At 41.3% G+C, this 18,579-nt stretch overlaps 1 protein-coding gene across 1 annotated transcript in view; it reads right to left on the reverse strand.

Moving 5' to 3' along the window:
- The window catches only part of LOC126095055 (probable cytochrome P450 6a13), a 56,671-nt gene that overhangs the window by 19,945 nt on the left and 18,147 nt on the right, over nucleotides 1-18,579 (reverse strand). The window contains exon 4 of the mRNA XM_049909739.1: nucleotides 2,548-2,773. Within this exon, the coding sequence (XP_049765696.1) occupies nucleotides 2,548-2,773 (226 nt within the window). The remainder of the gene's footprint in view (nucleotides 1-2,547; nucleotides 2,774-18,579) is intronic.

Genomic DNA, 18,579 nt, shown 5'->3' on the forward strand with positions numbered 1-18,579 from the left:
CTAAATCTAGCTTATTTCTTTTAGTACTCATGTGAATAACTTCACACTTTTCTTTATTCAGGCTCAACTGCCACTTTTCGCACCATACAGATATCTTATTTAAATCATTTTGCAAGTCGTTTTGCCCATATGATGACTTTACAAGACGGTAAATGATAGCATCATCTGCAAACATTCTAAGACGGCTACTCTGATTGTCCTCTGTGTCGTTAGTATAGATCAGGAACAATAGAGGGCCTATACACTTCCTTGGGGAACGTCGGATGTTACTTCTGTTTTACTCGATGACTTTCCGTCTATTACTACGAACTTTGACCTTTCTGACAGGAAATCACGAATGCAGTCGCTCGACTGAGGCCGTACTCCGTAGGCAGGCAGTTTGATTAGAAGACGCTTGTGAGGAACGGTGTTGAAAGCCTTCTGGAAATCTAAAAATATGGAATCAATTTGACATCCCCTGTCGATAGCACTTATTACTTCTTGAGCATAAAGAGCTAGTTGTCTTTCACAAGAACAATATTTTCTGAATCCGTGCTGACTATATGTCAATAAATCGTTTTCTTCGAGGTACTTCATAACGTTCGAATACAGTATATGTTCTAAAACCCTACTGTAAATCGATGTTAGTGATATAGGCCAGGAGTTCACCGGATCACACCTACTTCCCGTTTTGGATATTGATGTGACTTGAGTAATTTTGCAGTCTTTAGGTACGTATCTTTCTGTAAGCGAGTGGTTGTATATAAGTGCTAAATATGGAGCTATTTTCTCAGTATACTCTGAGAGGAACCTGAGTGGTATACAATCTGGACCGGAGGCCTTGTCTTTATTAAGTGATTTAAGCCGCGTTGTTACACCGAGGATATATACTTCTACAGGGTTATTACAAATGATTGAAGCGATTTCACAGCTCTACAATAACTTTATTATTTGAGATATTTTCACAATGCTTTGCACACACATACAAAAACTCAAAATGTTTTTTTAGGCATTCACAAACGTTCGATATGTGCCCCTTTAGTGATTCGGCAGACATCAAGCCGATAATCAAGTTCCTCCCACACTCGGCGCAGCATGTCCCCATCAATGAGTTCGAAAGCATCGTTGATGCGAGCTCGCAGTTCTGGCACGTTTCTTGGTAGAGGAGGCTCAAACACTGAATCTTTCACATAACCCCACAGAAAGAAATCGCATGGGGTTAAGTCGGGAGAGCGTGGAGGCCATGACATGAATTGCTGATCATGATCTCCACCACGACCGATCCATCGGTTTTCCAATCTCCTGTTTAAGAAATTCCGAACATCATGATGGAAGTGCGGTGGAGCACCATCCTGTTGAAAGATGAAGTCGGCGCTGTCGGTCTCCAGTTGTGGCATGAGCCAATTTTCCAGCATGTCCAGATACACGTCTCCGGTAACGTTTTTTTCGCAGAAGAAAAAGGGGCCGTAAACTTTAAGCCGTGAGATTGCACAAAACACGTTAACTTTTGGTAAATTGCGAATTTGCTGCACGAATGCGTGAGGATTCTCTACCCCCCAGATTCGCACATTGTGTCTGTTCACTTCACCATTAAGAAAAAATGTTGCTTCATCACTGAAAACAAGTTTCGCACTGAACACATCCTCTTCCATGAGCTGTTGCAACGGCGCCGAAATTTCAAAGCGTTTGACTTTGTCATCGGGTGTCAGGGCTTGTAGCAATTGTAAAGGGTAAGGCTTCTGCTTTAGCCTTTTCCGTAAGATTTTCCAAACCGTCGGCTGTGGTACGTTTAGCTCCCTGCTTGCTTTATTCATCAACTTGCGCGGGCTACGCGTGAAACTTGCCCGCACGCGTTCAACCGTTTCTTCGCTCACTGCAGGCCGACCCGTTGATTTCCCCTTACAGAGGCATCCAGAAGCTTTAAACTGCGCATACCATCGCCGAATGGAGTTAGCAGTTCGTGGATCTTTGTTGAACTTCGTCCTGAAGTGTCGCTGCACTGTTATGACTGACTGATGTGAGTGCATTTCAAGCACGACATACGCTTTCTCGGCTGCTGTCGCCATTTTGTCTCACTGCGCTCTCGAGCGCTCTGGCGGCAGAAACCTGAAGTGCGGCTTCAGCCGAACAAAACTTTATGAGTTTCTCTACGTATCTGTAGTGTGTCGTGACAATATGTCAATGAATGGAGCTACAGTGAATTTATGAAATCGCTTCAATCATTTGTAATAGCCCTGTATGTTTCTCATCTTGGCAGTTGTTCTTGATTGGAACAGTTTAGGGTATCGTGTTCAGATTTATGTTACACAGTAAAGTCTATGGTGTAGAGTCAATAAGAATGAGTATGAGCTTGTAGTCTGTCTTTCAGAATCCTCAACTACTAGTTCCCTCTCTTGTAATCGACTTTTACAACTGCAGCCTGAATTATGTGCAACTGGTAGACGGCCATAATCCCTGATAACTCAAGAATTTAAAGCAGAGTATTTCAATCAACCATTTTCGTAACAAAAAAAAAAGCACCCTCCTGGAGGCAGTGCGACTTGTTGTTGGTGACTTGTGCGTACTTACGGAAGTCGATGTCCGGGGAGTGAGAAACTTTCTTGCCCTTGTCCGGACTGTCGTGGTCGGGGTCGACGTGGCCCTTCTCCTGCAGCTGCAGCAGCAGGTTGACGAAGTCGTTCCTCTTCACGCTGTTCTTCTTGCGGTAGTCCACTGTCTCACGCACGACACCCATGAAGAAGCGCTCAGCCTCGGGGCTCAGGAATTTTATGTGCAGGAGGTAACCAGTGCGCACCTGCAATACAACGTAAATTGTTATTGTGTCAGACTCTGGAGGAACGTTCACCAATTTCCCCTGTAGGACACGCAGAGCGACCCACAGAGATGCGTCGATAAGGAATGAGACTCCTATAACTTCATCCACGATGGATACAGAATAACGCGACTGTTTTACGAAATATCAATGAAGAAGAAGTTTTGCTTTGAGCCACACTATTAACACATGAGCAGTCTGGCTCGTGATTAAGCCTGTGTCCCTTCAACGTACGTGGCCTCTGTTTATGTAATATACAGAGAACCGATTTGCCGAGAGAAACCTACAAAATTAGGGATATTACGAGTCATTAGACCTTGGCCACTTATTTATGCAAAGTGTAAGACGTTTATTACAGAAACTTACTTAGTATTGGTCTATAAGATGTCAATACTGTTAAGAGAAGCACTACATTCGTATTTCTACGTGACAATTCATATCAGCTAGTTAATTTGTTTAAGAAATACGACAAAACTGTGTCCTTTACCACCAAATAATGTCGCCAAGTAGCTCTTTGTATATAATAAGAAAGCCACCACTGCCAAATTTCTCAGATCTGGTACACATAAAACATAAAGTGTATCCTAGTTTTTATACAGAACAGACCTCAAGGTCATTTAAGACCAGCTTGCTCAACAAAGACTGTGGGTATTCATATACAACTTTTGCAGAACATCTGAAAATCGAGAAAGTGCCTCTTCTTCCTCCATCCTTGCTTGGTTCGAAAATTTTGCCTATTGGTGTCAAGGGCTATAAAGTGAACCTTGCAGGAGAATATTAAATATATAAATATTCCTACCTAAATTAAAAGGATTTGTTGAATGAACAGTTTGCACTGAAAAACAGACACTATTTTAATTGTGTAGCATCTCTTATAAAATGTGAAACTTTTCCCTTTCCTTTTATACATTAGAACGACATACCTTGTTATATCTTTTTATATATGTATACTTCTGGTGCACCAACAGCTTGACATATTCATAGACGTGATTCATTTACTGTAAATTATCGATCTGTCAGTCTGTGTTTACGATAATCACTTACAATACTATAATTTTGTACGTGTCATGGCACTAAAAAATGGTTCAAATGGCTCTGAGCACTATGCGACTTAACTTCTGAGGTCATCAGTCGCCCAGAACGGAGAACTAATTAAACCTAACTAAGCTAAGGACATCACACACATCCATGCCCGAGGCAGGATTCGAACCTGCGACCGTAGCGGTCGCTCGGTTCCAAACTGTAGCGCTTAGAACCGCACGGCCACACCGGCCGGCTGTCATGGCACTATGCTTCTGAGAAGAAGATCTGATAAAAACATCTGATAAACCAGTACTCAACGAGCACTTGAAATACACTCCTTATTCTTTACACAAAATAAATGGCCAAGGTATAATGATTTATGATACGCCCAATTTGGTAGGCTTCTAAAGATGACAAAACAAACTGCCGAGACGGGTAAAGCGAAATAAAAATATATATGCGACTGACGACTGCATTTTATTTTCTAATATTTATTAAAGATGCTGAAAAAAATACATCTATGAATAAAATAATAAAAATTATATATCTATATACAAGGAATTCTCGGGACTAGAACTCAAACCAACTTCTATTGTTACAAAAACAGTATGAATGATTGCTGTATCCTTCCTCTAATGTTTCTTTTCTGTCGAAATGGTCCTGAGCAGTAACAAAACATTTACGTTAAATGCAGGTTGAATAATGATACCGGAAATTTGAACAGTGAAGGAACGATGCGACGAAAGCCATGAACTGCTCATAATGAACAAGCGAGACTGTACTCTGATGAAGTACGTATCTTATGTAGAGTTTGTAATTCCTACTCTTCGTATTTAGTCTTCTCAACTGCTACAACTACTAACAGCACAGGAAAGAAAGCGAGAAGAATAACGACACGAGTAACAGAACACAGAAACATGCGATTATCGATTTCAACCGACTTTACCATCCTAGTTGGGAACGCTCGAAAGTAACTCATGTTAAAGAGCTTCCGTTCTCGAAAAAAGAAAGAAAAAAATCGAGGCTAGAAGTTGTGATGTGTGATTCGCTTGGGACCAGATCGGTTCTCGGAACACTCGATAATAAGTGTGTTTGCTTTCTAAGTATCAGGCCCGAAACCTTACTGTTTCCGAGAAATCGATTAATCAATTATTTGATACCGTTGCAAATACACCTGGGAGAAGAGCTTAGTTACCTAGAGAGTTGGGAAAGTTGAGCAGGCCGTGCGTTCGTACCCCAGTCAACTTCCGTGTGAGTGGGTTTAGTCTGCACTTTTGTAAATACCATTTACTCTTTGTATCTCGAGAAATAAAAATTTAAATTTTGGTTATGATACTAAATATAATGGCGTGAGACGAGGGCCTCCCGTCGGCTAGACCGCTCGCCTGGTGCAGGTCTTTCGATCTGACGCCACCTCGGCGACTTGCGCGTCGATGGGGATGAAATGATGATGATTAGGATAACACCCAGTCCCTGTGCGGAGAAAATCTACGATCCAGCCGGGAATCGAACCCGGGCCCTCAGGATTCACAGTCCGTCGCGCTGACCACTCAGCTGCCGGAGCGGACAATTACGACGCTGTACTCCTGTGAAAGATTGCAGTGGGCTTGGGAAGTCATATGAACAGAATGGATGGAATGGGTAGCGTCTTGAAAAGTTGTTGTAAGAAAAACATCGCCAAAAGTAGAAGAAGAGAAAAATAGCAAATGAGTATGTGTAATCTAATAAAATCAGGTAATACTGAAGGGATAAGATTAGGAAAAGAGATGCTGAAAGTAGTGGACCAGTTTCGGTATGCGGGAAGCAAAAGAAATGCTAGGAACTGAGATAAAAGAAACGGTAAATTGTAAACTTCCAAAGCAAGAGGAGCTTTTATGAAAAATAAAAAGATACCTAACATTGAATATAACTTAAAGTGATTCACAATCTTCAGTGAAAGTACTTGTTTGAAATGTAGAAAAATGGACATAGGGCCAACATAGCAACTTGAAGGAGCGTTTAATGACCTGGTACGTCTTCTGGAACCGTCAAGTGTTGAAATACAAGTTTGGGGAAATGGACACTGGATAGTATCTATGTCTGGAAACCATCTGGGAAATACACCCTGTGTCCAGAGATAATGCGACAGTTTTTTTTTTTTTTTTGTTACAACCTCATACTGGTCTTGGAAAACCAGGAATTGCTTGGGCTGCAAAAGGAACGTATTCTAGAAGCGTTAGTCAGTGAAACGAAGCACAGTACGAAAAGGAGTGTAAACTCAAGAAAGACTCAAAATGAGTTTCTCACCCCTGACTCACACCCAGCACAGGAGGATGAAGCTGCTGGTCGCCGTGTCACGACATCGTGTCACAACGTCCCACTCCGCTGTCACCTGGACCTCTACCTGCTGATGGGGCCCAGGGAGGAACACAGCTGCTGGTCATGACACAGTTGCTGCCCGTACTAGTAGCGTGTGACGCAATGCTTTTGCGCTCTTGCTGCTTGCAGGTCATGCTTTCCGCAGTAGCTTCATAGTATAGTGGGTACGACAGAGGATTCGAAACTTAATTCACACTACTTATAAAACTGAATGTACGTACATACATGTGTTTGTACGTTCCACATCATCTCCTAGACCACTACACAGATTTCAACGGAATTTGGGATGCATCTCATTTACTGTCTGTGAATCATCGTTGTGGGCGTAAGAACCACTTACCTATCAAAGTGGTTGGGGAGGGTTGTGAAAAAAAGGAGTAGCCTATGACTATAAAAATTGATTTACATTTATATGTATGTATGTGTGTATGCTCTCCATGTCTTCCTAAAACACTGGACGAATTTCAGCCAGACGTGGTTCATATATCACTTACTGTCCTGAAAGAATCACTGTTAGGGTATAAACAACCCACCTGTCGAAGGGGTGGTGGTGGGAATGCCCACGGCATGCGAATGCCCACAATTTAGTCATTCGGTGTTTGAGTATGACAGTACTTAGAGACTTTCAACAAACTTTACACAAACTAAAAAGGAAAATAGTTTATGGCTTCCTACACTCCGTCAGTTCATGTAGTAAAACTGTCGCACGAAGCATGACGTTTTTATTTATTACTTCTTTGTTGCTATTTGTATTCGCGACACATTTTGCAGATGGTATTTACGTATATCACTGAACGCAACTGAAAAATTGATTCTACGGCACATAAATAATGATATTCATAAAAACTGTTACATCTTGCCAGACATTTAACTTTATTACTTCGTTGCTACTAACACTATTCGCAACACATGTCGCCTACGGTCGCTGTATGTACCTACTCAGCCGGCAGCGGTGGCCGAGCGGTTCTAGCCGCTTCAGTCCGGAACCGCGCTGCTGCTAAGGTCGCAAGTTCGAATCCTGTCTCGGGCATGGACGTGTGTGATGTCCTTAGGTTAGTTAAGTTCCCTAAGTTCTAGGGGACTGATGACCTGAGATGTTAAGTCCCATAGTGCTCAGAGCTATTTGAACCATTTTTGTACGTACTCAAATATATCACTGCGTGACACACAGCTTACGAGATGTGAGGTTAAATACCGAGATGCATGAGAACGTGCCGCATCGTGTACAACATTTTAATTTTTTCCTTCTTTCCTTCTAACTCTATTACTTTTCGCAGACAGCAGCTACATATACGACTGGGTGTACCCGAAAAATTATATCGCTGTAGAGCACGTAGTTTAGGAGATGCGATGTCATAAACATAGAGCTGAGCGGTAATGAAATTCCAGGGCGAAATTCGTGTGAAATATGTTAAATACTTTCGAAATGTATTTTAATGTACGTACGTGGGCAAAGCCAAGGGTAAAAATGTCTCGTGAAACCCTGAAACGATTTCAAGCAAAGATTAGTTACAGTCTGGAAAGAAATAATGTAGGGGTAAACCATGTACCTGTTATTGCGATAAGTGTGGCAGCGTGAAGAGAGAAAAGGTGAGAAGGAGATGAACAGATAGCGTGAGGGACAGAGGAGATGGGCGCGGATCACGGGGAGCAGCAGATGGATAGACAGAGTAGATTCTGTAGCGTGCCAAGTCAGTCAGTCGGCGCTTACACCTCTCTGTGTGTGCCGTGGCCTTAATACCTCTTACTACCGAATTAATTGTCTTCATTATCGTAAGTTTTTTTTTCTTTATTGAATTTCAATTCCCCCCCAAGGGGACGGGCTGGCAGCTGCTTAATATGCCGCTCTTCAGCCTACAGACTTTGTGAGAAAGATCAAGAGAATAAATAATAAAAAACAGGCGATAAAATCGGAGACTTAAAGAGTAGCATGGCGATAAGAAATCGTGGTACTTAAAACAAAGAACAGAGGGATGATGATGCTAATAAACTACATACGAAACAGACAGGTAAAACAATAGACAGACAATTAAAAAACGCGGCGACAGTCTGGATTCTGTTCGCAAAAGACATAAAATTCACACCTAGCGACAGCATGATTTCTGTTCGCAACACGAGAAAGACGAAAAACACTGAATAGTCACTGGAACACTGCACTAAAAAGTTGGCAAATGTGACATACCACAGTCGAGAGCAGGTGGGGGGAAACTGGACAGAAGATGGGAAAACAACAAAAAGGGGGGAAAGGAGAGTAAAAGCGAAGGGGGGAACCGGGAAAAGAGGTGATGGAGGATGAGGACCCATAAGAGGGGTGGGGGCAGACGCGACAGGGAGTGGGGTATATCATAAGAAGTGTATTTCTGTAATATTGACAGTGTTTTTGACCAGTACATTGTGATGACATTCCTGTTTTTCATCGCAATCCACAAATTATTAGTTTGTAGTACGATGCCGCCCTGTTTGCACGAGGGGCGTTCAATAAGTAATCCAATACCTTTTTGATCTCACCAATTTCAGTTTTAAAAAAAGCAGGGGCGGGCAAAAGCAGAATATTCTCGCTTTAGCCGCTATAGTTTCATGAAGTTCCGATAGGTGGCAACGCTGTAGGTAGCCTTCAAAGTGGCGACTGTAACAGAGGTGCTTTACAAACAGAGAGCTGCCCTTGAATTTTTTTTTTTTGGGTGGAGGATCCTAGTATTGAACAAAAGCACGTCGAGTCGTTGGGCGAGGCGTCTATCATCATCGCAACAAAGTGACGCAAACCTATCCGATCTCCAAGGTGCCGGCCGTCCGCACACAGCTCTGTGAAGAACAAACATCTTCAGCGTATTCGTCGCAAAAAAAAAAAAAAAATGGAAACTAACTTGTCCTTGTCTATGACAATGCAGGCCCTCACACAAGACAGCGCGCTCGAGAGGAGCTAACAAAACTTCATTGGTGTGTTCTTCGTCACTCACCTAACAACCCGGAACTTCCGGCTTCCATCTGTCTAGCCCAAAGGAGGATGCACTCCTCGGGATACACTAAGTGCATGAGGAGGAGGAGATTAGTGTTTAATGTCCCGTCGACATCGAGGACATTAACGGCGGAGCACCGGCTCGGATTAGGGATGGATTAGGAAGGAAACTGGCCGTTCCCTTTCAGAGGAACCATCCTGGCATTTGCCTGAAACGATTTAGGGAAATGACGGAGAACCTAAATCAGGATTGCCGGTGACGGGTTTTAACCGTCGTCCTCCCGAATGCGAGTCCAGTGTGCTAACCTATATCATTGACGTCGGTTTGCAGTAGGGTTTTGGAGCATATACTGTATTCAAACATTATGAATCACCTCGAAGGGAACGATCTATTGATACGTAATCAGCATGGTTTCAGAAAACATCGTTCTTGTGCAACGCAGCTAGCTCTTTATTCGCACGAAGTAATGGCCGCTATCGACAGGGGATCTCAAGTTGATTCCGTATTTATAGATTTCCAGAAAGCTTTTGACACCGTTCCTCACAAGCGACTTCTAATCAAGCTGCGGGCCTATGGGGTATCGTCTCAGTTGTGCGACTAGATTCGTGATTTCCTGTCGGAAGGTCGCAGTTCGCAGTAATAGACGGCAAATCATCGAGTAAAACTGAAGTGATATCAGGTGTTCCCCAGGGAAGCGTCCTGGGACCTCTGCTGTTCCTGATCTATATAAATGACCTGGGTGACAATCTGAGCAGTTCTCTTAACCTTCTAGTAAGGTCATCTGAAGACCAGTATCAGTTGCAAAGCGATTTAGAAAAGATTGCTGTATGGTGTGGCAGGTGGCAGTCGACGCTAAATAACGAAAAGTGTGAGGTGATCCACATGAGTTCCAAAAGAAATCCGTTGGAATTCCATTACTCGATAAATAGTACAATTCTCAAGGCTGTCAATTCAACTAAGTACCTGAGTGTTAAAATTACGAACAACTTCAGTTGCAAAGACCACATAGATAATATTGTGGGGAAGGCGAGCCAAAGGTTGCGTTTCATTGGCAGGACACTTAGAAAATGCAACAAGTCCACTAAAGAGCTTACACTACACTCGTTCGTCCTCTGTTAGAATATCGCTGCGCGGTGTAGGATCCTTACCAGATGGGATTGACGGACACATCGAAAGGGTGCAAAAAAGGGCAGCTCGTTTTGTATTATCACGTAATAAAGGAGAGAGTGTGGCAGATATGATACGCGAGCTGGGATGGAAGTCATTAAAGCAAAGACGTTTCTCGTCGCGGCGAGATCTATTTACGAAGTTTCAGTCACCAACTTTCTGTTCCTAATGCGAAAATATTTTGTTGAGCCCAACCTACATAGGTAGGAATGATCATCAAAATAAAATAAGAGAAATCAGAGCTCGAACAGAAAGGTTTAGGTGTTCGTTTTTCCCGCGCGCTTTTCGGGAGTGGAATGGTAGAGAGATAGTATGATTGTGGTTCGATGAACCCTCTGCCAAGCACTTAAATGTGAATTGCGGAGTAGACATGTAGATGTAGATGTAGAACCACTGGGCTACCTCACTCGTTATGTGAATAATGACAAGGTGATAGATACCGCATAATGTTGGCTCTGGCGGCGACCATTAGAGTGCTAGCATGTGGGCATATGGGCCCTCCAGAAAGACGGCATAAGGCATCCCACTGAGCGGAGGTTACGTGGAAAAATGGGGTGCTGTGGGGACTGATATGGTGTATTGGTATCGGAATAAAACAAATACGCTTTCAGAAAAAAAAACTGTGTTGCATTACTAATTGTACCCCCTCGTAATAGAGGAAGGTGAGAATGTTCTTCTTGTTTTTGTACTATTCCTGATAACAATATACTTTTTATTTCTGTTACTTGATCCTTTTTTTGTGAAGAAAACATATATAACATACAAAACAGCTAAATTCTTACACAAGCCAGAATTCATAAACCTTTATTATCCACGGATTAATTCTTTGATTCTCTTTTAATACAAATTGTATAAAGAAATATCCTTAATTTAAGATGCTTAGAAGCAGCGGTGGGATGTAATTTCTAATGAAGAAGCAGATGTTTGGTTGTAATTTATACAGCTCACTCAAAAGGTCTCAGTCGCTTCTTATCAACAAACGTTTCACTTCTCCCAAAAATTCCATCTTTTAAAAATTGATCATATTGAAAAGTCTCGTGCTCCAGAATATTCGAATGTTAAATAATGGTTATTTCCAAAATTCAGTGCAATAGCTTTCTAGCTCTGATTTTTCTTATTCCAGAAATATCTACTTCCACCAGGAGAACGCGTTAGTTTCCTGTAATTCGATTTAAAAAAATTTATTGCTGAGCAAGTTTCGGTGAGCTCTGTGAATCGCTGCGTTGTGTGATTTTCCTCTCCCTTACGTCAATAATGTATGTATACGTAAAACCAAATTTTGATTCTTAAGAATTTTTCTACGTGTAATCAGGTGTGTAGGCAACCCTTGAATCAATCACCTCCCGACAGCCAAGTTGTTACCATCTCTATGCCTTTGTAATTCAGCCCTGGGACAGATATCAAAATATACAGTTACTTTGTGTTAGTCGACAGATACCATCTGTTTCGTGATAACCATTAAGTGAGTGTCAAATTTCATGTCCAACGATCTGAGTGTACAGTTATTGTATTCAAATAGCTACACAAATTGAATATCTACTATGTGCAATGACCATGTAATCAAAATCAGCTTCATGTTGTTTGTTAATCAGAACTTGGAAATATAAGTGCACAGTAAATGTGTGTTCTTGTCACTGTCTGAACATTCGTAGGGTAAATGATGATCTGTGATATATGTAATGTCTAAATTAGGGAATACGAGCTAATTGTAACTATATTACTGGAGTGAATAAATGTGAATGGACCATAACTTAATTGCTACGGAGTTGTGTTCTTCATTTAAAAAATTGTATCTAAATCAAATTATAGCAGGAGACTTGAGAGTGAAAAGAAACAGCACTGCTACCCAGATCTGTAACCTTAGACGCTACCAGATGTGATGGACACTGGAAGAATTGAGACACGGGGCAGACGAGAGAATGTCTAACGACGTATAAATAAGTTGAAGGACGGGCTGACTCCACCTCCCCTCCGTCAGTGAAACGGTTTTGATCTGTATTTTACGGAACAGAATAGTAAGGGGTAGTAGATTTCAGAAAAATTTTACTAATATTCATTTACATCGCCGCACACTAATTCAAGTCATGCCAGAGACAGAGGGGAAAGTAGGAAGCAAGCCAGTATCTCGCACGTGGGTCAGGTTGATGACACTTTCTGCCGAGTAAGGATACGCATTCAGTAAAAAAGACACTGTGACAGAGAGCGAAAGGAAACGAGACACGGATATTCGCTTGCTCGTAAGGCATGTTGCAAGAAACTGCATCTCTTTCATAAGAGCACATAGCGAGTTTCTGAGACAGCAGTTAACAGACTGTTAATTTTGAAAATCTTGCGCCATTTTACATTGTTGAACGCTTTTTACAGGTCGACTAATACTATGGAAGTGTCTTTATTTTTCTTTAGTCATGCTTCCATTATCAAGCGGAACGTCAGAATAGCTCTGTGGTGCCTTCAAGTTTCCTGATGCCAAACTAAACGTTATCCAACACATCCTCAATTTCCTTTTCCATTCTTAAATTGGGGTAAGCTATAGGTAGAGACGGGTAATATGCACTCTGTACAAGATCCGTTAGGGAATAATAAGCGTAAACAACCAAGAACGAAATGCTCGGTTTGTAAAGGGCGTGAGACAGGGACGTAGTCTCTGGCCCCTGCTGTTCAATCTGTACAACAAAGAAGCAGTGATGGGAATAAAAGAGAGGTTCAGGAGTGGAATTAAAATTCAAGGTGAAAGGATATCAATGATACATTTCGCTGATGACATTGCTATCGTGAGTGAAATCGAAGAAGAATTACGTAATTTACTGAATGGAATGAACATTCCAAAGAGTACAGAATAAGGGCTGACACTAAATGTAAGAAAGACGAAAGTAATGAGAAGTAACAAAAATGAGAACAACGAGAAGCTTAACATCAGGATTAATCGTCGCGAAGTAGATGAAGTTAAGGGATTCTGATGCCTAGGCAACAAAATAAGCAATGACGGACGGAGCGAGGAGGATATCAAAAGCACACTAACAATGGCAAAAGGGGCATTCCTGACCAATAGAAGTGTACTAGTACCAAACGTAGGCTTTAACTTAACAAATTACTGAGAACGTATGTTTGGAGCACAGCATTGTATGGTAGTGAAACGTGGTCTGTGGTAAAAACGCTACAGAAGAGCATCGAAGCATTCGAGATGTGGTGCTACAGACGAATGTTAAAAATGAGGAGGACTGATAAGATAAGGAATGAGGAGGTTCTGCGCAGAATCTGAGAGGAAAGGGTATCTACATCTACATCTACATCTACATCCATACTCTGCAAGCCACCTGACGGTGTGTGGCGGAGGGTACCTTGAGTACCTCTATCGGTTCTCCCTTCTATTCCAGTCTCGTATTGTTCGTGGAAAGAAGGATTGTCGGTATGCCTCTGTGTGGGCTCTAATCTCTCTGATTTTATCCTGATGGTCTCTTCGCGAGATATACGTAGGAGGGAGCAACATACTGCTTGACTCTTCGGTGAAGGTATGTTCTCGAAACTTGACAAAAGCCCGTACCGAGCTACTGAGCGTCTCTCCTGCAGAGTCTTCCACTGGAGTTTATCTATCATCTCCGTAACGCTTTCGCGATTACCAAATGATCCTGTAACGAAGCGCGCTGCTCTCCGTTGGATCTTCTCTATATCTTCTATCAACCCTATCTGGTACGGATCCCACACTGCTGAGCAGTATTCAAGCAGTGGGCGAACAAGCGTACTGTAACGTACTTCCTTTGTTTTCGGATTGTATTTCCTTAGGATTCTTCCAATGAATCTCAGTCTGGCATCTGCTTTACCGACGATCAACATTTTATGATCATTCCATTTTAAATCACTCCTAATGCGTACTCCCAGATAATTTGTGGTATTAACTGCTTCCAGTTGCTGACCTGCTATTTTGTAGCTAAATGATAAGGGATCTATCTTTCTGTGAATTCTCAGCAGATTACCCTTGTCTACATTGAGATTCAATTGCCATTCCCTGCACCATGCGTCAATTCGCTGCAGATCCTCCTGCATTTCAGTACAATTTTCCATTGTTACAACCTCTCGATACACCACAGCATCATCTGCAAAAAGCCTCAGTGAACTTCCGATGTCATCCACCAGGTCATTTATGTATATTGTGAATAGCAACGGTCCTATGAGACTCCCCTGCGGCACACCTGAAATCACTCTTACTTCGGAAGACTTCTCTCCATTGAGAATAACATGCTGCGTCCTGTTATCTAGGAACTCCTCAATCCAGTCACACAATTGGTCTGATAGTCCATATGCTCTTACTTTGTTCATTAAACGACTGTGGGGAACTGTATCGAACGCCTTGCGGAAGTCAAGAAACACGGCATATACCAGTGAACCCGTGTCTATGGCCCTCTGAGTCTCGTGGACGAATAGCGCGAGCTATGTGGAAAACACTGACAAGGAGAAGCGACAGGATGATAGGACACCCGTTAAGACGTCAGAGAACAACTTCCATTGTATTAGAGGGAGGCGCAGAGGCAAAAATTGTAGAGGAAGACAGAGATTGGGATACATCTAGCAAATAACTGAAAACTTAAGCTGCTTGTGCTACTCTGAGATGAAGAGGTTGGCACAGGAGAGGAATTCATGGCAAGCCGTATCAAACCAGTCAGAAGACTGATGTCTCAAAAAGAAAAAAAGAAAAAAAAAAGAAAGTCAGAATAAGGAGGGCACATTCGGTCTCTAATAATGGAGCATCGCGTCACTTTCTCACCCTAGCTCCATTTAAACACTCCAGCTCTCGCCATGAGTTGATCAGTAGCATCGTTGCCATTTACAGTAATAGCACTCGATTGTATAATTCCGATACTGTTGTGGATTTATATTCTAGATGCTCCAGCACAGTCTATGAAGCAGCCGAAAATGTACGCAAGACGATGGCCTTTACTTGGTGAACTTTATGCTGCTCGCCGCCTACCATCTACTGTCGGAGGAACTGACTGCCTCCCGGCAACACCACACTGTAGAGTGCTGCCAGTAGCAGACTTGAGCTTGGAATCCAGCAACAGGGCCTTTTGCGATCCACATCCATGTTGAAAATTCAGGCGCCTTCGGGTGCTGACGCGTACCAAGGGTAGGGAGGACATCAACCGACTACATGACTATCGACACCAGGTGCATTGCCGATGGATCGTCAAGACTCATCGTAGAATTCGGAGTGGGATCATGGACACTCCAGCAGTCAGCCTGCAATGGTTGCGCTAACTTGCCGGCTGTTGGCCGCGGCGCCAGATTCGCTGACATCTTCTCCTGGGCGCGCAACCTCTGTGCTGACTCGACTAACGTTACATTTTTATATTATACTACGTTAGTACTTGTTCCATAGATCATGAATACGACATTCCATATTGATGAGAAATGTGACAGTTTAACCTAAGATTTTATTAGACATCGTATTTTTCATCTATTAAGTAGAAGGAGTTGTCATTCCAAAATTCTTTTAATTCGTTTTTAAATGTTGCTTGTCTCTATGTCAGATTTTTAACTCATTTGGCAAATGACGGAAGGTTTTTGTGGTAACATAATTCACCCCTTTCAGTGCCAAACTCAGATTTAACCCTCAACAGTGAAGAAATATCTTTCCTCTAATATTGTAGCTATACTCTTCGCTATTATTTTTGAGTTGGGATTGGTTATTAATAACAATTATCATTAGTGAATATATGTACTGCGAAAGCCCTGTGAATACCCCGAGTTCCTTAAATAAGAGTCTGCAAGGGGACCTCCAGCTATTATTCTGATTATGTGCTCTTGTGCAATCAATACTTTTCTCTTAATGATGAATTACACCAAAATACCATGTCATACGAAAGCAGTGAGTGAAAACAGGCATAGTAGATTAATTTGCTGATACTTTTAATCACTAAAATTTGCAATAACCCAAATAGCATAAATAACTGACCGTAACTGTTTCAGTAGATCATCAACGCATTTCTTACAATTCAGTTTCTCATCAGTGCACACACCTAGAAATTTAGAATATTCTGCCGTAGCAACTGACTTCTGTTCATAGTCTATATTTATCAATGGTGTTATAACATTTATTGTACAGAATTACATGGACGGTGCTTTCTCAAAATTTGGTGAGAGTCCATTTGCAGAGAACCACTCTATAATTTTCTGAAAGACATTATTTACAATTTCCTCGCCTGATTCTTGTTTGTTGGTTGTGATTACTATACTTGTATCATTAGCAAAAGGAACTATCTTTGCATCTTCATGAATATAGAGTGGAAAGTCATTAATGCATATCAAGAACAATAAGGGACCAAAGATTGAACCTGTGGGACACCGTTGACGATACCTCCCCAGTTAGAGGACTCTACAGATTTTCGCAAGCTACCTCTACTGTTACTTTCAACCTTATGCATCCTTCCAGTTGAATATGAATTAAACCATTATTGCAGTGACCCACTCAAACCACAATACTTCAGCTTAACTAGAAGAATTTCATGATTCACATCATCAAAAGCCTTAGAGAGATCACAAAATATCCCAACAGGTGATGTTCCATCATTCAGAGCATTTAATATTTGATCAGTGAAATAAGATATATTATTTTCTATTGACAAGTCTTTCTGAAAATCAAGTTGACATTTTGTTAGTACTATATGTGAAGCTTAAATTATTTGAAACTTCTGTTACCAGTCTCTAATCCATTTATTGTTTTGTGTTTAATCTAACATAATACAATGCGTTTCGAACATGTTCTGCTCATCTTTAGGCGTTTATACATACATACAGAGAGATGTTACATAAAAATAAATGCCTTAAACTAGATTAACCTAGAACTCTTTGTCTATTCTTTGTTAATGTAGTGGCTGGTGTGGCATTGGTGGGGGGGGGGGGCGGGAGTGAGGGGGAGAGTGGATGCCCATAAATCTATGTCAGTGATGTTTCTTGCTGTTTTTTTCCCTTGTGGTTGATTATGTATTATATCACAGCCTGTACAGGATGCAGATACTTTTGCATCAGTTGTGTGTTGTGAAAATAGCGTGAAAGGCTTTTATATGATGGTTTCGTCACCTTGCAGCTTCACTTACATCACTGGTGTAATGGCGGAGTTGTTGAGTAACATTTCACTATTGCAGATTGTATTTTGTCACTGATCTGCGACGTAATTCACTGTACAAATTGCTTCTACATACATGTAGACATTAAGCAAGTAATACAAGAAGGCGGACTTGTAGCATGAGTGTCAGTATCGATTACCGAGGTTTTGCATCGATATTCTGGCGGATTTGTAGTCATTTAATTACACTGACAGATCTTGAATCAATTGAGTTAGAAATGGCTTAAGGCTGCTGAAGAATTTTGAGTTTTTGAATTTGTATATCACATTAACAATGTTATCTCCATACTTTGTATTATGTCTAAAAATTTCCATTTCTTCCATGATATCCAATCCTTTACTTTTTCCTATTTTGTGTAAAATTTCGAGGTTATGTACGATTTTCAAAGATTAGCCTGTGTTTTTTATGTGAGTTGCTACTGCTCATTTGTTAGATTTGTCAAGTCTGTAGCAGTCTAAATATTCTTTGAATCAAGTTCTGTAATTTCTGCCTGTTTGTCCGGTATAATATGTATTACATTAGTTGCATTTAATTTTGTAAACGCCAGATGCATCAAGACTTGTATCTGGTGGTTTTATATTGTGAATAAGTTCCCTACTTCGGTTGTTGTTGGCTCTGAAGCTGATTTTTACTTTTGTGTTTTTGAATAATCTTGCTAATTTCTGGGATGTTATTCCAAGATATGGTATTTTTACATATTTAACTGCTGAGGCACTGTCAGTAGTGAGTGTAGTTTGATGTTGTTTGTCAGGTTTATTTTCTGTCTGTGTTGGCATGGTATTAATTAGATAAGGATCATATCCATTGTTATTTCCGTATATGTTATGGTTTCTATTTCTTGTTGGAGTTCTGTATTGTGACGTGGAAATTTGTGTGCTCTGTACAGCATTGGTCTATAAGCAGCTTTTTGTGGGAGAAGAAATGTGTAGAGGAATTTGGGATAGTGGTGTCAGTAGGTTTTCTGTAAACATTGAAAGGTACCTTTTGGTTCTGTTTTGTTATTTTTACGTCAAGAAAAGGTATGGTGTTGTTGTCTTCCTGTTCTAGGGTGAATTGAATATATTATATAGGCTACTGAATTTGTTAAAAAGGCTGTCATCGTATTTCAAAGGGTGACCTGTGTCTTTTATGTGAATTGCGACTGTTGATTTGTTACATTTACCTA

The sequence above is a fragment of the Schistocerca cancellata genome, chromosome 8 (genome assembly GCF_023864275.1).
Source record: "Schistocerca cancellata isolate TAMUIC-IGC-003103 chromosome 8, iqSchCanc2.1, whole genome shotgun sequence".
Classification (NCBI taxonomy): domain Eukaryota; kingdom Metazoa; phylum Arthropoda; class Insecta; order Orthoptera; family Acrididae; genus Schistocerca; species Schistocerca cancellata.